The sequence below is a fragment of the Zootoca vivipara genome, chromosome 3 (genome assembly GCF_963506605.1).
Source record: "Zootoca vivipara chromosome 3, rZooViv1.1, whole genome shotgun sequence".
Taxonomy (NCBI): Eukaryota; Metazoa; Chordata; class Lepidosauria; order Squamata; family Lacertidae; genus Zootoca; species Zootoca vivipara.
The window spans coordinates 19,596,533-19,617,647 of record NC_083278.1 but is presented as its reverse complement, the minus strand read 5'-3'; the positions used below and the strand labels follow the sequence as shown (position 1 = coordinate 19,617,647).

Here is a 21,115-nt window from a genome sequence, read left to right as displayed (position 1 = left end):
TTATTATTCTTTTCTCAACTGTCCTTGTGCAGTGTTTCCACTTGTCCCCTTACAACCTGATCCTAAACATATCTACTCAGAAGATCACAATTTGACTCATTTCCAAGCTGAGCTGCCATTACATGTACCTGGAACTAATTGGTTCCTACCTCAACTGTGGTTGCCCCTGTGATGTCCCAGAATATGTAAAATGATTTTATTCTTCATGGTTCTGCTCAGAGGTGGCTTTTACCCATGGAAACTGGCAAAGTGGAAGGCAGGGAGATCAACAGTAGCTGTGACCAGAGCCAGGCAGAGCCAACTATTTTGTCCCCATCCTCCTTCCTGTTGAGTTATACAGGTAAAGGGAAACATAAAGACTGAGGAGGAAGCTGGCAGTAAGAAGGTGAGCAGGTGTGAGTCGCCGGAGGGCAGACTTGAGGTTGGTGAGGCATAAATTATCTCAGAGGATTTATAGCATTGGCCAGAGAAAGACCAGCCACAGTAAACTTGCTCCCTCCTTCCCTGACAGAAATAACACATGGCTCTCACTGTAGGGCACCTAGTGTTCTACTTGACAAAGAATAGTCCTCTACTTAGAGGGCTGTCTGGTCTGAGTCTACTTGAAAGATGAAGATCCTACAAGCAAGAGGCGTGTGTTTGGGGTGGTAGAGTTGCCCATTTCATTTTACATATTTGTAAAAAGCTGAATGTGGATTAAAACTTAGCAACTTAGTATGTAGTCCCAGTTGAGAGTAGTGTCAGTTCAGTGCTGGTGGTTGCTAGGTTGCGGAGAACCTTGTGACACGCCCTTCATTGTGACACCTCCCTCTGCTGGCTCCTTGGTCGCTAGGGCTCTAGAGGCATAGCCATCTCCTTTGGTTTGATCATTCAGCGAGTGAGAGAGAAAGTGGATGGAGATGTAAGTAGACTTTCTCATCAGCATCTCCATTCTGTGCTGATAATGCTCCCTAAGAGTCTTTAAAAGATTAAGATCAGGAATGATTTAAATGCTTTGGGGCATCTTTATGATTCCAACTGTTTTGTAACATTGAAGGGAAGTGACTATGGATTCTGCTTACACTTTAGGAAAAGGAAAACTAATAAGATATCACGCCTTGGAAAAGGGCGTTCTTTTTGGGCTAGTGACAAAAGAGTTGCTTGATAACTCACCATGGGAGCATTAAACATGCCCTCTGGAGATCTTCCTCCTCTTCCTGCCTCCCAGGGCCCATCTTTCAAAGGACAGTCAAGGTACAAAACCCTTAGGCATGCTGATGTTTCTTCTATAGTTATATTAAAGGTAAAGGGGCCCCTGACCATCAGGTCCAGTTGTGTCCGACTCTGGGGTTGCGGCGCTCATCTCGCTCTATAGGCCGAGGGAGCCGGTGTTTGTCCACAGACAGCTTCCAGGTCATGTGGCCAGCATGACAAAGCCGCTTCTGGCGAACCAGAGCAGCACACGGAAACGCCGTCCCTATTTATCTACTTGCACTTTGATGTGTTTTCAAACTGCTAGGTGGGCAGGAGCTGGGACTGAGCAACGGGAGCTCACCCCGTCGCAGGGATTTGAACTGCCGACCTTCTGATCAGCAAACCCTAGACTCTGTGGTTTAACCCACAGTGCCACCTGGGTCCCTTATATTAGTAGTCCCTTATATTAGTATGCAATATTTTATGTTTCCCTTTTAAACTTCCCTTCTCCACACTAAGAAAATTAACAATATTTGTTAGAAATTAAAATACATTTAAAATGCTTCTTTTATATTAATGATATAAATTATATTACTATAGTATTAATTAATGCTATATTAATTGACCTCGGATTCTGCTCCCCACCCATTCCTGCTCTTTAATTCCAAGTGCTTGGACTGGAGTGGGTGGGAATGGTTAAATGATTTCCTGGTTTTGATGAAACGTGGAACAGTCTTAATCCTTAAAGTCAAGAGGCACCTTCTGTACCACTTCATCATTGTGAAAGTGAATTAAAGAAAACCTTTGATGGATAATGCTAAGAGTTCACTTCTTCTTGCTATCCATGGTATGTCAAAAAGACAGCCTATAGAGGAAAGTAAAACAATGATTCTGTACCAAAAACTAAATGGCCTTTTGTTGAGTGTTGCAGAGTTCAGTTACACTTTTATAAAATGTATAAATCTGTCCTATGCTGCTATGTTTGTGTGGAAATACCATCACCCTTAGCAACACGCTAATACAGTGATATTGTATTATTATTTATTAGTGGGTACTGAAGACATTTTTGTTTGAGAAGTCTTTCCCTGAAGTGTGGCTCAGTTGTATAAGAGTAGCAATGGTTTCTCTCTTTTTTTTTAAAAAAAAGTCTATATATTTTGTATTTTACCTCATTTTATCTTATTGGACACCACTTTGATAACTTGGGCTGTGAAGCGGTTTATAAAACTGTAACCTAAAAATAAAGTTCTATTGACATTGATAAGGGTTGTGCAACTGCAGAGCTTAGTACTTTAAAAAATATGTCCCACTATGATGAGAGAAAGGAGTAACAAAAATAGAATTTCAGTTTAGTGTTTATATATGGAAGCAAGAAATCAAGAAGCTACCATTGTGGTCATTGCTGATGTTATCTGCTAGTACTTCCATATTCACTTTATTTAGAAAAACAGCAGCAGTTGGAATCTTTTCCTTTTTCCTTCCCAAGGGCAAAATATGCATCCAAATATTTACTGGAGAGGAAAAATATCATCTATTTTTACAAAACTAAAAATATGCATCCTCCCAAGACCAAATATATATCAGAAAGGAAAGGCCTTCAGTCAACAACTATTCTTCTAATTTCCCAGTAACACTTCTGATGAATTTCATATAATAATCCATCAACCAAGTTTTATCAAATCTCTCTCTTAACTTACCTTTTCTACCCACGGAGCAGTTCACAGACACGACTTGAAATGTAATCTTGTCTATGTAGTGAATGGCTCTTCACCAAGGGGAGAATGGATAACGTAACACAAGTACAGTACTGAGGAAGAGGAAACCAAGCTGCCTCAAGAGTAGACCGTGGAATAATTAAATCTTAGGTGTGGTTTATACAGAAACGCAGGTGGGCATGTATATGTCTCAGCATGCAACACAATGAAAATGCCCAATGCACCTCTAAAAGGAATTGAAGGGCTATAGACATGAGGGCCTGGTACAATGGTACCTCGCAAGACGAATTTAATTCGTTCCGCGAAAAATTCATCTTGCGAATCGCGGTTTCCCATAGGAATGTACTGAAATTTCTTTTTTTGCCCATAGGAACGCATTAATTAAATTTCAATGCATTCCTATGGAAAACCGCGATTCGGAAGACGATTTTTTTGCAAAATGAATTCGTCTTACGAATCACCATCAGATCGCAAGACTCATTCGTCTTGCGAAAAATTCGTCTTGCAGGGCATTCGTCTTGCGAGGTACCACTGTACGTGGAGTTCTATATGCATATACTCCATGCTTATTTAACAAGCAAATATTCTGAACCACTGACATGTAATTCTTGGAGGTATTACAGATCCAATGATAATTTCTGAGTTCTTCAACTTAGAATGTCAAACAAAAATCTGCACATGCAGTCCATCTCAAGGCTAATTTGTAGGTAACAAGAGTAGAGCTTTGTTCAATGAAGAAGAAGCTTTGACAGCAAAACACGAGTCTTAAGTGATTTGTCTGAGGCATGCTTAGTGTCTAGGAGTGACCTGTGCAAACACTCCCAAAGGGTGAGAAGTGTATGGGAAATGGCTTGTGTGCAGTTTGAAGGAAGCAGTGGAGTGGCATAATCTCTGATGATCTTGTGACCAAGCTTAGCATCTTCTTGGCAGAGCCAATTTCTTTGTAGAAGGGGTGGCGAAACTGTGGCCTTCCAGATGCTGTCAAACGCTAACTGGTTTTTGTTTTTAATGAAACAGTGTGACACCATCAAGGCACCACCCAACTACAATTCATCTGGCAGAACTGGCACTACTACAGGTGCCACATAATGCCGGTTCCACATTTTTAAGAACTCAGTTGTTTAGTGTGGCAGCACCTACACTTTGGGACGCCTTACCCATCACTGTACTCTTTTTGGTGCCTGCTAAAAACATTCCCATTTAGACAACCCTACCCAGATGCTTTTGGGACCCAGGTGGCGCTGTGGTTAAACCACTGAGCCTAGGGCTTGCTGATCAGAAAGTCGGCGGTTCGAATCCCTGTGACGGGGTGAGCTCCCGTTGCTTGGTCCCAGCTCCTGCCAACCTAGCAGTTCAAAAGCACGTCAAAATGCAAGTAGATAAATAGGTACCGCTACAGCGGGAAGGTAAACGGCGTTTCCATGTGCTGTTCTGGTTTGCCAGAAGCGGCTTTGTCATGCTGGCCACATGACCTGGAAGCTGTACGCCGGCTCCCTCTGCCAATAATGCGAGATGAGCGCGCAACCCCAGAGTCGGTCACGAATGTACCTAATGGTCAGGGGTCCCTTTACCTTTACCCAGATGCTTAGAAAATCCAGGTAATTTTAATCTGTATTTTAGAATTTTAACTTTTGTATTTGGGTTGATTTTACGGTTTTATGCTTTGTAAACTGCTTTGAGGGTTTTTGTTGTTTTGCTTTTACAATCAAGTGGTGCACAAATTTTACGAAATAAATAAATAAATAAATAAAATACACACACACATAGGAATGTAGAGTAATGTGGTGCAGATTATTTCACATTACCATATTCCAACATCCCATTGGGGTTTCTTTCCCCCTTTCCTATAACCAGGGACTGATTCAGGCCACCTGCAGAGTTAAATTTTCTTTTGAGAAGTGAGTGCTTGAAGCCCAGTGCATGGTGTAAAAATCTATTAATTTAAACAAATTAGATCTTGAGAAGGATGAAAAGGAGGTGGTAGCTAACACCAGAAGCACCCAGTAAAATGAAACGTAAGGAGCTGTTTTCTGTTATTTTCGGCGTCCAGCACACGTTTTCTTTCAGATCCAAAGCCTGCCAGTTTTTGCTTTTGGGTTTCAAGGAAGTCCTTTACGTGTTCTGTGTAGCTGGTTACATAAAACAGATTTAGGAGTTACTCTGCCAAAGTTAAGTGGTCACTTGATTTCCACGAATTGCTCTGATTAACCAAGACCTTATGTAGCTGGTTGGCGGAGCTAGACCAAATCTAACCATAATAAAGTCTCTTTTAATGAGTGAAAATACTGAAAGTATGATTTGCTATTAAAACTGAGTGAACCACACATTATGTTTTGAATGTTCTTTCCTGTTTTCCAGCAGTCTGTGACTCTAAAACAATGGAAAGTTTTCGCTGATGGGCAGGAATCCAGATATTCTGTAATTCCCCAGCCTGATTAAAAACGACTCTTAAAGATGTACATACATTTTATCAACATCGTAGCATTTGATTATTAAATTAATGTAACTTGCACCATTTCCTCAGGATTCTCATAAACATGCCATCTGAAATATATAAATATATTTGACGCTATCCTGCTGGTTAAAAGAAGAATTAAACCATCCATCTACCCTAATTGCAGTAGGAATTAAAGGTGCAATTTTATCTGAAATGCACTCTAGTATAGATGTCAATGACACTTAAAATGGAGACACAAGCTTACAATGGAGACACAAGCTAATCACTTAAAAGCTGTCTATATAGCATCTGAAACGGTGGGGGGGGGGTGTAGTCGTCTACAGTCTCTAATCATGCTATTAATCCCAGTGCTATCAGCTCTTATCTTCCCTAGATTTCAAGTAGTGGCTGAGAACTGTTATAAAACTGGGCTTAACTGCATGGTAGAAGGTACAGGACAGACTGTCAAATCATTTCCACTCATGAGTAGAAGCACCAAATAAGCTATGTGAAACAACCCTTATTATATATATAGTATCTCGTAATGTTGGAACGAACACACACACACACACACACACACACACACACACAAACACACACATATATATATATATATACACAATATATGCTTGGAAAGAGCTATCAAGCATTTAATATAGAACAGCATTATTTTTAATTTAATTAAAAATTGCATATTTTTGCAATACAATTCTTTGCAGTAATTGACAAAGTACCAGTTTTCCAATGTTTGCAAACAGGCTAATCTTCAACATATTCATAGCGTTAAAAAAAGAAAATAATTTAAAATTTCTTAACATCTCTCCTCAATACCAGCACCACCAGCAGCTGTAAGAGACCAATTAAATCTTCATTTGGCACATGGTTCAATGAAAATAAAGGAATAAAGACTGAAAGATAGGTTCCTTAAAGTATAACAAAACACAATGTAACTGTTACTACAATTTAAATAATATTAAATGGACTTGACTTAATTTCAAGCTGTATGTCAAAAAAATACCATTGACCTATTGCAAATGGAATATCTTCCGCATAACCTTTATATATTGGGTTGAGATTGTTATTATTTTTGCCATGTATTTGTTTACTTGTAAAGCAGAAACAGGCTATTAAGAAGAAACATTTGAGTAAGTGCATTTCTAGTGCAGACCCTGCAGGAATACGGCTCAGCCAAATGAAACATAATTAGGGAAAACAAAATGTGAAATTTTAAATCAGTTCACTAATGATGTATAAAAACATCAGTATCCCTTATTTTGACTGGCAAGATGTGTTCTTTTCATTTAGGGAATTGTGAAGTAATTACTCCATACCAGGCACATTGTCAAGCAGAAACAAAAATGGGGCTAGTGCGTGTCTGTGTGGTGGGAGGAATAATGAGGGGAAAGTAATAAAAAAGGATCTCAAAGCACTTCTGCAACAGAACTTCCTTGCAACACCAGCCAAGGTTCACCCAAAATGAGGCAGAACAGCTCGTTTAAAATACTGCTACTGCTAGTGAAGCAGCTCTCCCTGCATGTTTGAACCATTTTGACATTGCATCGCTGTGCTTCCAATCTCCCTATTTGAGAGCAAGCTGTCTGTCACACACAACTCCCAAATTAGCCAGGCTTTAAAGACACAAAGCCCCTGAGAGAGAAATCAAAACAAACAGTCTTCTTATGAACTTGAGGTGGTTTATATTAGGGATAGCTAAAGGGACCCATGACCAATAGGTCCAGTCGTGACCGACTCTGGGGTTGCGGCGCTCATCTCATGTTATTGGCCAAGGGAACGACAGCTTCCGGGTCATGTGACCAGCATGACAAAGCCGCTTCTGGCGAACCAGAGCAGCACACGGAAACGCTGTTTACCTTCCCACTGTAGTGGTACCTATTTATCTACTTGCACTTTTGACGTGCTTTTGAACTGCTAGGTTGGCAGGAGCAGGGACCGAGCAATGGGAGCTCACCCCGTCGCAGGGATTCGAACCACTGACCTTCCGATCAGCAAGCCCTAGGCTCTGTGGTTTAACCCACAGCACCGCCTGCATATTAGGGATATCTCATGCTAAACATGGCAAGAGTTTATAGTCTGCCTTCCTGGACTGAAGTTTTCCTCTCAGTAGATTTTATATCCATTTGTTCCACATTAGACCTGACAATCACAATTATAGTGTCTAAATGAAGGTTTTAAAGAATGAGAATTTCTCTCCCTCTCTGGGTGTATATATGTTTATTTAGATCAGGGTTTCCCAAACTTGATTCTCCAGTTGTTGTTGTACTACAACTCCCATCATCCCTAGCTAGCAGGATCAGTGGTCATGGATGATGGGAATTGTAGTCCAACAACAGCTGGAGACCCAATATTGGTAAACCCTGATTTACACACACACGCACCCATCAACATACGTAATAGATCATATATGGATGTTTCACTGTCTCCCTTTATCATTAAACAAATAAATCTGATAAATAAGAAGATCGTAAAATCTAACTCACAGGAAAACAGCTGCCCACCTTACAATTTATGAAAAACTGTAGAGCTAATCCATTGACACCTGTCATCAGTTAAAACTAATACCTGCTTTAATCTCTACATTTGAACTCAAGACAAAGTACATGTGGTTTCTGGGGGGATGCACTGTTTGAGCACTATCCAGACCCTGATTTGTTTGGCTTCAGAAAGAGGGTAGCCACATGTTCCTTCAGACCATAACCTTGGGCCTATAGGTGCCTATACAGTAGATATTTATGGTAAAAACAACAAAGAATCCTTAACTTTTTTAAAAAAGGGTGGGCAAATTATTTATCTCTAGCAAATATTTCAATACTTGGAGGCTGCTCCAAGCTGCTTTTTCTGGTCAGCCAGCAATAAATAAATTAAAAACTATAGAAACAAAATTATGCACCCTGCCAAAATATTCAATATTTTCTTTAAATTTTGGATTCTGAAGTCTCTTTAACTTTAACATTTTAAATAAATGGTTGTTAATTTGTCAATTGAGGCTTTAACATTCTTTACTGAGGAAGGGAATAAGGTGTGAACTTAATTTTCTTGGAAATAAGAAATATATGGATAGCAAAGATCCTTCAAAGTCAATTAATCTCATATTTTTTAAGAAGTAAAAACCTGAAAATACTCAAGAGTGCTTTGCTTTAGAAATCAGGGTGTGAAGCAACTGTTCTTAAAAGATGGGCAATTGGAATGAATTTCCTCATATGCAAATGAAAGGTATTTAATAGTAATGAAGTTTCTTTTGTATCAAGCTACACAAAAGATTTTAATATATAAATTAAACATGGGCACTGTTCATGTGTACAATTAGCTTAGCAGACTTAATGGAGCCTTTGTGGTCTTCTATACTGACTTAAGAGATTTTTCTTAAGCTCCGTTCTATTTCAGTTTCATATGGGGAACACTAAATACTTGTTAAGGAGAGACAGGTTAATTTGAAAAATAAAACAGAGCACACGAAGATTAAATTAAATCAGCACTCTAGTGCTGGGAGGAAGAGTGAATTTCCAACCACAACACGGTTGCACCTGATTTCTGCAGCACATTTAAAGAGCTGTCCTAGCATTCGCAGAAGCAACACAAGTCAAAGCACCTCTTCGCTTGTTACCTTCCAGGGGGTAATCTCAACCTAGCGTGAGATACAGTCATGCTTTGTCCCTGCGGATACGGTTGCATGTAACAGGTGATGTGAGCTGCTCTGTTTTTTTTGTTTTAAATAATGTAGCATCTTCCTACAAGCCTAACCTTCCCTCAGAAAGCAAATGCATTTTCAGCGACATGGTCAGGGAGAGCCATTGTGTTCTTATCAGACTGAGAGTTGTCCAGAGAACATAACAAGGGAATAAACTAAAATAAACTTACCATGCGATATCACACTAATGTTGACATAGTGGACTGTCAGCAAGGTATATACACAGTACTACACAACAACCCGCACAAACCTCACATTTTTTTGGTCCCTGGGGAAGATTTGAGGGGTGGGCTGTGTAGTCAATATGAGGGAAATAGAAGTGTGCGGAGGGGGGAAGCATGCAGAACCCTTTGGGATTTTCTAGTGCAGATTTCTTGCCATGCTAATTTCCCAGCATGGATGAGATGCATTTGGTTCTTTGGATCAAATAACTACTGCTCCTGGCCTAATAGTCTCTTGGAGAGTTAATATCAGATCACAGGTCAATTTCAATCAACACACTCTGCAGTACCACCTTAGAGGCTCTTGTTAGGCTGGCTAACCCTACCCAGTGTGCAGAGCCAACTAGAATGTTAGCCCAGTCCATACACATACACACACACATCACGCTGAAGAGGAGGAAATTATCATATAAAAATACTGATTCAAAAGCCACAACTTAACCTAGAAAGACAGTGGGGTGGTTTATACGTAAGTGTTCCTCGCGAGGGGGAGGGGAACTCTAAGGCAACGAGTGACAGCTGTCTCATGCACTTTGAGATGTGTATCTTTGCTTGTTTGAGGGACCCCAGAAAGTGTCGTTCAATGCTGAAACCAGTGCATAGTTTCCCTCTGTCCTCTCAGAGGAAGCAGTTTGTCATCTTTACTTCATGAAAAGCTGCCACAGAACACAAGACAGGAAACTGGTGCTGGAATACAGGCAGAGGAACATCAGCACTGTGGACACTAACTGGCAAGGCCGCCTCTTATGCAGGGCTTTTGGCAGAACTTGAACATTGTTGACACACTACGTCCCCAAAGTACACATAATCCCAAAGTTGTTGTTTAGTCGTTTAGTCGTGTCCGACTCTTCGTGACCCCATGGACCAGAGCACGCCAGGCACTCCTGTCTTCCACTGCCTCCCGCAGTTGGGTCAAACTCATGTTATATCCCAAAGTACAAAGCATGGAAAGCATGAGGAATTCTGGGCTAACTTACCTTTTGGATGCCAAGGATCCGTAAACTCGTACTTTCCCACACCAACCGTCCGTAGCATCTGTAGGCCATTTGTGCTGTCCTGACTGCCCGTCTGATTAGGAGGAAGCTGAGGAGCAGCCTGCCCATTGGTAGCCGGAACACTATTAGGTAGGGCAGCTGAAGGCAAAGCAGGTGGTGGTGGAGGCAGGATAGGACAAGTCATATGACCATTCCCTACTGCACTGTGGCCCGGGTGAGTCACCTGACCAACCCCGGTCATAGAAGACATTGTAATGGGCTGGCTGTTAGTGTACAGAGGCTGGCTTTGCAGGTTCACAACCATGTTACTCAGAGGCTGTGAAGGCTGCTGCTGAAGCTGGTAATGAGCTGGCATTAATGGAAGCTGGGGGGTAACGTGAGGAGGGAGTGAGGGTGTAACTCCAATGACAGGGGCTTGGACGTTCACGGCTGGGCTGAAGGTCGGAGGTTGAGTCATCCCATAAGAATGAGTGATTAGAGTTGGCTGGTTACCTGCTGCAACTGTTGTAACCCATGGAGCTGTACCTGGAAAAAGGAAAGCTAGCAATAACAACAATTTTTGGAAAACTCTCTCTCTGTGCAATGCTGCTAATATTGAGACCATCCCTCCTGCAACCCCAAAGGAGGCGTGGGGGGGGGGGGGGCTGGAACCACTCCAAACTGGCAAGTGCCTGGAAGGACTACGACATGGCAGGAAAGTGCAAATGTTGAAAACAGCGATCAGGTAGCAATGCAGAATGTTTACAATGTTATGCGCTTTCAGCTTTGTGTAGCTTAAGTATATGCTTCCAAGGAAATTATCCTCTTTCCCCAACGTGTTTTCATGGCTCCCTGACAAACACTTGGCGCGTATAATAACCGTGTTGCAGCCACTACAAAGAGATTGTAATTAGGCGTCTGGCATAGCTGCACATTGTATGATATGTGTCTGGAAGCTGGAAATCATTTCAGGTGGCTCCGGACATAAAAGGAGTTCTTAACATATTATGCAGTGGCGAGTTTTTTGGTGTGTGTGCGTGTGTGCGCGTGTTTGTTTGTTTGTTTTCTACCCTGGTGGAGAAGGGAAAAGAAAATGCTTTAATGAACTTGCAGGCATCTTAATACATTTATATTAACCCTGACATAGGAGTAACCTGAGGGGGGTCTTTACAACTAGAAAGAAAAGCCAGCTGTAGCATGAAAAAAGGACTCGTGATAAAGTCTTATTTAGAGAGGTAATTGGAGAAAGCATATTGAATTTGCTTTGAACAATCCCTCCACTCACCCCACCCAACAGAATTACAAATAAGGCTGAAAGAATACCTGGGTTTTCAGTCTCCCTCATCTGTTTGGATGGGGGTTCGTCTGTGTCCCAGGGGGTAGACTGATTGATGGGTGTCTGTCCCCACCTGACACTGGTTGCTAATCCTTGTGGCTGATTCTCAGTCTTTGAAATGCAAGGCGTCTGTAAGGGAACAAGACAATACATTGTGTATTTAGACTAATTATATATATAAGATGTTGTTGTTGGTTCCCCCCCCCCCCCGGTATCACAGTACTTTTTTAAAAAAGCATTAATAAATAATTAGAAAAATGTGTGCCCCACCACCGAGACCATTCCATTGTAACTATCCAAACACCCAAAATTTCAACACCTCTTGCAATGGTTTGACCCCTTTCTGTTTTGACAGCACAAATTCTACAAACACCCTCCACATCTCCTCAAAATCATTTCTCCTGCATATTCCCCGTCTTACCTTAATGGCACATGTTAATATATCATTAATAGCTATATCCCACACCTCTTTATTTCCATTCTTCCATTTTATATTCTGCTTGGCCCTTCCACTTCCTAGCTATAATAATTTGTGCAGCTCTCATTAAATTTGTGAGCAAGTCCTTCAAAGCCTGTGAACCTTCCACCCCATCACAAATTGATAATAATGCTACCTCTGGACTTTTGGTCAGCTTTAACCCAGTGATTTCTGTTATCTCCTTAAACACCCTTTGCCAAAAAAATTGTACATATTTACACCCCCTCTAGGCTAATATAAATGGCATCTGTATAACTTTTCACATGTTTTTGTAATACAGTAGTTTTTTATATATAAAAATTCATATTGCATTTAGCCAGAGACACACAGGCAAAACAATTATAATGTTTTATTTTATGGAATGATTAATATTTATAAACAACACAACGACCATCGCTTTAAAGCAACAGTCAAAAAATCTAAACACTTGCCACAACTTGTCAGCCTACAGTTCGCTACAGAATTTTGACAATGCTGGTGTAATGTTTCTGATACTGGTCTGACACAGAAGTCCGTATGCCTCATATCTAATTATTGATTTATTGGGGAATTCATGTTTTGCCATCAGACACCATGTTTTGCCACTTAGGTTGTGTCCAACACTAGTCATGCTCAGAGTAAACTTTGAAATTAATAAACATGGCTAAAGTAGCACCATTAAATTCAATAAGTCTATTCCGAGCAGAGGTTAGTTGGATACAACCCTTAATTTCATGCTTCCCACTAAGTTACATTTTGAAGCTTGAATATATGTTCAGACAAACAAGTTCTGCTTGGTTCCATTCCAAAATATGAAAACCAAAATGAACAAAGCCCCAAGCCCATCGCATTTGGACTTCCTTGAAAAGTGGATTGCGACAAATTACTGTAAAAGAGCTCTTAGCATTTAATGTTCAACAGTCCCTAAAACCGAACCAAAAAATTAGAACCACACTATAGGAGTTGGCTGCAAAAGTGCTTATAATGGAAACATTTTAAAGCTAAAGCTGTTAAAAGAAACTGTAAAGTGTTGAAAAGAGCAAGGTTCACTAATCATGAAGCGGGGGCATAATCAGAAAGACAGCTCTGTATAAACAATCACACAAAACTAAATGTTCAACATGATAACTGCTGGGCTTTCCCGCTCTTCCCTGTGTATTTGCCAGGGGCCAAAAATAGGAGGCTTTCAGAAATGAAAAACAAACCAACCAAGTCCTTTTTGTAAAGCTACCAGTGAACTATGTGAACATGAATGCTCCTCCTAGGCCAGAAGGCAGACACTGGCCTAGTTCATGTGATATGGTATGTCTAGGTAATTTCGGCATACAAGCAATATATAAATTAATAAATAATATACAAATGATAATAATAAGCCAAACTACGGTTTGCTGGGACCACGCCAACCTACTGGCTCCCAGAGAGAAGCTCCCAATTGCTTTGCCCCCCCCCCCGCCTTTTAGGTCAATGCTTTGTAGCAGCTAAGCCAAGGTTAGCTTAGTGCATGGGTTGGCAAACTAAGGCCCGGGGCCCACAGACGGTCCGGGAATCAGCGTGTTTTTACATGAGTTGAAACGCTTAAATATGTTGTACATAAGTTCCTTGTATGAGGGGCTGATTTTGTCTGATGGTTCTGATTGCTTTTATGTTTTTATTTTGTCTGATTGTTTTTATGTAGGACGGTTTTATACTGTTTTATCCTTGTTTGCTGTGTATTATGGGCCTATGGCCGAAATAAAGTTTATCTTATCTTATCTTACATGAGTAGAATGTGCCCTTTTATTTAAAATGCATCTCTGGGTTATTTGTGGGACCTGCCTGGTGTTTTTACAGGAATAGATTGTGTGCTTTTATTTAAAATGCATCTCTGGGTTATTTGTAGGGCGTAGGAATTCGTTCATCCCCCCCCCATATTATAGTCCAGCCCCCCACAAGGTCTGAGGGACAGTGGACCGGCCCCCAGCTGAAAAAGTTTGCCGACCCCACAATCATGGTGAAGTTCTCTCCTCCTTAACCCATAGCTGCCAAGTCCGGGTTAAAAAAATAAGGGATCAGCAGCGCCGGCAACGGAAGTCGCTTCTACGCATGTCCAGACATGCGTAGAAGCAACTTCCAGTGCCGGCGCTGCCGATTTCCGGTGCCCAGACATGGGCAGAGCGGCACCGGAAGAAATCAGAAGATTACATAGACTTGGCAGCTATGTAACAGTTACACACTTTCTGCACAATTTTCAAAGTGTTTTTACTTAAGGCACGATGCCTTAAAGCTGCTCCAAGCAGCTTTGCACCGTTAAAGCAATCAATCAATCAATCAATCAATCAATCAAAGAGAGCAAGCCCTCAGTTGACCTCCTAAGTACAATAGTTGAACCAACCCTCAGAAAGAGTTGTAGATCTAAAGAACTAAACTGCAGGTCTGTGGCCTGTTTGCACTGGTCTGAGGACTGGTTTCGCAGCAAAATCTGGTATTCTCTGACATCCCAAATCTAATCTAATATCTGTTTACCCTAACTGGAAACAGTTCTCCATGCTCTCAGATACAGACCTTTCCTCAACACCTGCTACTTGATCCTTTAAAAACAAAACATAACAATAACAATAACCCTATGAGGTAGGTTAAGCTGAATGACTGGCCCAAGGTCGCCCAGTGAGCTTCATGGCTGATTGGGGATTTGAACTCTAGTCTCCAAGGTTCTAGATTAGCACTCCAACCACTTTAGCACACTGGTTTTTATTATGAGCTCTGCCCATGTGGCCCAGATCTTCCCAACATTATCTGAATAATGCGGGAGAAGCACAAGCTGCTGTGAATCCCACACCATCCAAGGACAGATCTTAGGACATGGTAGACCATGCTAAAAAAAATATACTAATAATCATTTCAAATAAGGACAAACTAATGGCAGTGTGGGTCCACCACAATCATTTGTGTGCACCCAATTTTAAAATGCATGTTTCAGGACTATGGAATCTTGCCCACCCTCCCACCACCACCACTATTGCAAGGCTTACTTCTAACGAGTCATTCCTCCAATTTCACATTTTCATCAGCCAGGCTCCAATTTGAAGGTGAATCTAGCTAGGAGATAAATATTTTGTGTGGTAAAAGGCAGGGTGCTGTGGAAGGAGTGTTCTGAACTCCTTTCTTTACTGAGCCAAAATAGGCAAACTGGTGTGCTTGGTCTTGGAGGACAGCATTGATATAATGAGATGTAAGTGTTGTTGAACCAGTTGAGAGCAAAATAAAAAAATTCCTTCAGTAGGTGCTACTGAAGGAATTTTTTTATTTTGCTTCGACTCAGACCAACACGGCTACCTACCTGTAACTAGAACAGTTGAGAGCAGTGGCCATAAAGCTATTATGTTAAATATACATGCAAATTGCTAAGAAAACTCAACATGGTCACATTTGACTTCAAAAAAGGAAACCACCCCAAAATGAAGGGATTGATAAAAAGGAAGTTAATAGGCAAAACCAAGGGGGTCAAATCTCTCTGAAATGCTTGGGAGTTGTTTAAAAACACAAAATTAGAACTGGCATGCATACCACAGATCAGAAAAGGTACCACCAAGGCCAAGAATATGCCAGTATAGAAGCAGAGCAAAGGAAGCTATTAGAGGCAATAAGGTTTCCTAAAAATGGAAGTTTTGTCCATGCGAGAACAGAATAGAACAGGAATTTGGCAAAAGAAATGCAAGCAGACAATAAGGAATGGTAAAATTACATAAAATTTTAGGAGCACATTGCTAAAAACATAAAGACAATCACTGCCAACAAAATCTTTAAATATATTAGTAGGAGGAGTAGTAGTATAGGTAGGGAGTGATAAAGGAGTTAAAGGTGTGCTGAAGGAAGATAAAAGGCTCAAGAAAGTGGAGTCTAGGCTTAGGCTGAGTGCACACCATACATTTAAAACACCTAGAAAAAGCAGCACCCAGGAAGCTGTAGTTCGTTAAGGATGCTGAGAGTTATAGCTCTTTTGGGGTAAGCTACAGCTCCCAGAATTCTTGGGAGTGTGTGTGCTTTAAAAGTATGATATGTATAAAGCCTTAGATAGCTTTAATAGGGAATATAAGTTTTATAGAGGACAGAGATCTGCCAACAGTCCAAAACATTCATATTAATATACGTGCTGCTAATTTTCTCTTCCTTTATTATGCTGCTGCTCTAATAAACTGTTTTGTTATGAAAAAACTATTCCATTGCGCATTTATTACTATCATAATTTGATTTTTATAACCATTTTCATTCTGTAAGGTCACCAGAAATGTAATATGGATGATTGGCTTCCCAAATTGACCAGACGAAATCTCAGGCAGTTGTACATATTATAAAACAGATTTATTAAAACATTTATTGCAATAAATGGTGGCAGTGAGAATGAGTTTCTCATTCTGCCCGACCCATGGGCATACACAGAGTGCTTTTATACCTTTTTTGACAGAGTGAAGTGAAGATCAGCCTTTCTGCAGTACTTCATCAACCAATCAAGAGAGAGCACCCCAAGATGCAAAGTCACCCGCCCAACTCTACTAGGTGGCGTTATGTACCTGGTACTTTCATACACGTGTAACTGCGGTTTTGTGGCAGGGCTACATCCTCTGACAGTGGGTTGAAACAGGCCCTGTCTAGTTTGCTAGAGTTTCTCAGAAGTGCTGTGTGTGGTTAGATCTTTGCATTAGATGTGCAAACATGCTGTGCCTGTGTGCAAAGTGCTGTCTGGTTTACTTTCTATCAGAGGCAGAGAGATTTAGAAAATGGAGTTCCTCTTGCTTTTAGGGCCTGCATGGCCTGACCAGGATTATTCTGGCCTTGGTCATTGCCACCCTATAATTCCATCAGTAAAAGAAGTTACACACAGCTATTTAAAATATTTAAAAATAATTACAAATGAACCATATACTAAAAAGAAGATTAAAATACATGTCCACATTTTACATGTCTGGATAGGCTTGCCTAAACAAACATTTATTTGTTTTTGCAAGCACCAAAAAGAAAAGGGAAAAAGAAAAAGTAGTGAAGGTGCGTGCCTGGAATCAACAGGCAGGGAGTTCCAAAGTCGACCTGTGCTGCCACACTAAAATATTGATTTCTCAGAAGTGCAGGTGTTTTATGTGGAACCAGTAACTGTGCTAGTTTTCTCAGATCAAAGCAATTGAGTTGGGAATACATGGGGGAAGGCAATCTCTCAAGTAAACTGATCCCAAGCTGTTAAGAGATTTGTAGTCCAGCATGAGTGGGATCAGGCCAGTGGCCCATCTAGCTCTAGAAACATGGCTTTAGGGATTATTATTTTTTTAAAATACAGGAGGATAGCCATGTTGGTCTGCCATAGCCAAAATAAAAAAATTATTGAAAAAGATTATTTTAAAAAAACTCTTCCAAAAAATTCCTTTAAAAGAATCAAATCCTTAAACTTTTTTTTCCTTAAAAAAATTCCTTAAAAGAATCCTTCCAAAAATTGTCCAGTAGCACCTTAGAGACCAACTAAGTTTGTTATGGGTATGAGCTTTGGTGTGCATGCACACTTTTTCAGATACTTGATATCAGATATCTGAAGAAATGCGCATGCAAAAAAATTTAAGGATAACACACACACACACACACACCTCGTAAAGTGGCCCCATCTGATATTTGCAGGATTCCTTCCACCAGCCCAGACTTGCTCTTCTGAAAGAGAACTTACCCCCACCAAAAGCAGGGATCCCCAAACGTGGCGCCAAGGGGGAAGGGAAGAAAGCCCACAAAAAATCCAAAGCATTGGAAGCAGAGCGGAAGCAGCTAGCACCATAGAGAAAAGGTAAAGAGTGATCCCCGTGTGCACACTTCCTCCTGGCTCTGCTCGCAAAGCAAGCCTTTGTACCGGGAACAGACGTGTCCATAGAGATAGGAAAAAGTAAAGAGTGATACTCGCGCGCGCACTTCCTGGCTCTGTTTGCAAAGCAAGCCTTTGTACCGGGAACAGACGTGTCCATAGAGATAGGAAAAAGTAAAGAGTGATACTTGCGCGCGCACTTCCTGGCTCTGTTTGCAAAGCAAGTCTTTGTACCGGGAACAGACGTGTCCATAGAGATAGGAAAAAGTAAAGAGTGATACTCATGCGCGCACTTCCTGGCTCTGTTTGCAAATTCCGGGGAAATGACGGGATTTTTACCCATACGGGATGACAGCGGGAAACGGCTTTAAAATCGGGGTTTTCCCGGAGAAAACGGGAGACTTGGCAGCTATGCCTTAACCATAAGCTTGTTTGTTGCTAGCTACATATCATGGTTAAGGAAAACCATGAAAGTGATGTCCGGGGGGGGGGGGGTCGCCCTGGATCTTCAGCAACATAACCCCTAAAACCTCAATAACTTGGGTTTTCTCTATATAAAAAAAAAGCTCAAATGATATGTCTGTGTCCGGATTTTCTCTTCTTGAAATATGGCAACCCTAGTTCAACCATGATCTTGGGTTTGGATGACACACTAAGCACCAAACTGAGACTGGGAAGGAGCAAAGAGCCTGGGAGCCAGCATGTTTGTGCTAAGCCATGGTTTGATGGAATGTTATGTGTGAATGAGACCATTAGAAGTGTCCTTTGGCTGGCTGCAGAATCAGTGTGCAAACTCCTCTGTGCTGGAACAGTAGAAGAGCCTGCACCTGCTTGCCCTCATTCTTTCTTTTTTTTTTTGAACATACTTTTTATTAATTTTACAAAATACAAAAAGACAAAAAAAAACGGTACATACATAAACACCTTTTCCACCTCCTTCCTACCCACCCACATGGGTCCTCCCCTGCCACAGGAGTATCCCATGTATGCGAACAGTCAGAGATGGTCCATTTTATGCTTGGATTTCTGTCCTCCTCCCCCTCCCCTGACCCCAAAGCCCCCCCCTGCCACCAGGAAGCTCCAGCAAACCAGGGCAGTACGCAGGAGGCCATCCATCCAACCATCTATTATCATACCAAAAAAAGAGAAAAATAGAAATAGGAAAAAAGGGAAAAAAGAAAGGGCAAAAACAAAAACAACAACAAAAAAAAAACAATACAAAACAGAAAATTTTTTCTTGCATTCATAGTTGTAAAACCATATTTTGTGGGCTTCCCCTCCCCCCCCTTCCCCGGTTTTCATCCCTTTTTTATCATCTGCAACAGTTTCTTACTTTATAAAAATACACCTTTGTATCTTATACCACTTATAAATCAATTGTTAACATTTTCATCTAATATTCAAGTCACTGAAAAATCAAACTCCCATTTTCTCTTCCCGTGCCAAATTTTTTCTCCCTCTATAAGCCTCCATATTTTCACATTTTCCAAAATCCATTCACTTTTAAAACTATAACTATTCTCAATTTAACCTTACATCCCCGATTCCCGGCTCCACCCCCCCAATCCAGCAAATTCCAAAATCAGCAGACCAGTTATAAACCTGTTAATCCATCCTTATAATCACAACATCACTTTCCCTTCACCCCACCCCCTGTTTACAGTCTTTTGCCATCCAGGCCACCATACAGGACCCCTGGATTTCTTCTCTTCTCTGCATATTTTTTCCTTCTTCCCTGTGGGCGTTCTGGAGTTCCAATAATACCAATCGTGCCCCCCTCAAAAGCAGGGCACTCCATCCAACTTTTTGTAGAGTAAAGTCATCATTTTTTCCGTGGTGTGCTTCATTTTGTGTTGAATCATCACAGTCCTCATCTTCATCTTTTCCTTCCAAATCACAGTCATCATCATTGTCATTCTCACATTCATCTTTTTCAGTGTCAAAAGCTTCATCTCCTAAAAAATCATATTCCGCCATCACCATCTGAAATTTTTGCTGTAACTCTTGCCGTCGTGTCTCCTCTTGACATAGCTCTATTCTTGTTTCCCACATTAAGGTCAAAACAGACCGCTGGAACTCAGGGGAACACTTTTTTGTTGACATAATTCAATCCTGCCAAGGTCAAAACTTGTCACGTGGGGTGGAATATGATCACAGTTTATTTTCTCGACTCCATTTTAACAAGCTGGCTGCATTCTTCAGGTCTTATTAACAATAAAGTTCGAACTCACATTTCACAAGCACTTAAACCAAAAAAGAAATTCCACAAAGTCCAGAAATACAAAGTAAAATAAAAATTGACTTATAAATCCTAATCAACTCACTGGGTTGTCTGGGCTGCCGGCTCCCGAGGAAAAGAAAGGTTTTTCTTAGCCTTTACCTCTTGCTGCAGGGCAGTCATAAACCACAGTCTCTCTCCCCTTTTCACCCTGCATCAAAGGGGAGATTCTCTTTGATGCCTTTGAGGGATCCTTTTGAATTACAAATCTTCTGTTTACGGCTTCGGGTTTCTATTTACTGTCTCTTTTGTTGCCGTGAGGGGGGGGGGGTGGCTTCCTCTTTTCTCCCCTCTCTCCCAGATCCAAATTGTTTTATAATCCAAATCGTGAGGTTACTTACAATCTTTTCCAATCGTTTTATTTTCGGAAGAATCCAGCGCTCTCCGCCTTCGGCTTGAAGCTTCTCCCTGCTAGAATAACGTTGCCGCTCAAAATGGCCCCCGCGACTTCTACCCTCCTCGCTCCGGAGCTCTTATTAGAGCTAACCGAAGAGTTGGGGAGTCCGGATTTGGGCTGTGCCGAGCAATTTGCCCCCGGGACGCCCTTCCCGAGGTTCTAAGGGGCGCAGCGTCGCTCTCGCTGCCCTCCCCACTCCTAGCAGGGACGGGCCGTCTCGGAGACGAGACGAAACCCCGCCGATCGGCGCTGGCGCTGAACCCGGAAAGCCTCTGCCCTCATTCTTTCTTACCCTGCCTCTTCCTTTCCCTTTCTCAAAATATACACCTTTAACCAGGGGTTGGAAAAGTTTTTGTGGCTTGGGCCAGTTCACGGTCCCGCAGACGCTGCAGTAGGCAGGAGTGCACGCATGCACAAACCCTATTTCCGCCGCTCCTTCCGGCGCGGAGGAGGCGTGCGCAACTTCTCATTGGCTGCAGGAGTTTCCTGCAGCCAATGGGAAGCTGGCCAGCGTTGCGGAAGGAGGTCACCACTCTGTTCCACGCCAGTTTAGTGCGGTGCATGGGAGCCAACTGAGCAGGTGGCAGGGGTCTATGGGCCGGTTAAACG

At 41.6% G+C, this 21,115-nt stretch overlaps 1 protein-coding gene across 3 annotated transcripts in view; it reads right to left on the bottom strand.

Annotated features, from left to right (window-relative positions):
* Positions 1 to 21,115, bottom strand: part of KLHL29 (kelch like family member 29) — a 391,592-nt gene that overhangs the window by 154,005 nt on the left and 216,472 nt on the right. For all 3 annotated transcript variants that reach the window (XM_060272443.1, XM_060272445.1, XM_060272444.1), the window contains 2 exons: positions 11,550 to 11,691; positions 10,230 to 10,772 (listed from right to left, as the gene is read on the bottom strand). In XM_060272443.1, coding sequence (XP_060128426.1) covers positions 10,230 to 10,772; positions 11,550 to 11,691 — 685 coding nt within the window. The remainder of the gene's footprint in view (positions 1 to 10,229; positions 10,773 to 11,549; positions 11,692 to 21,115) is intronic.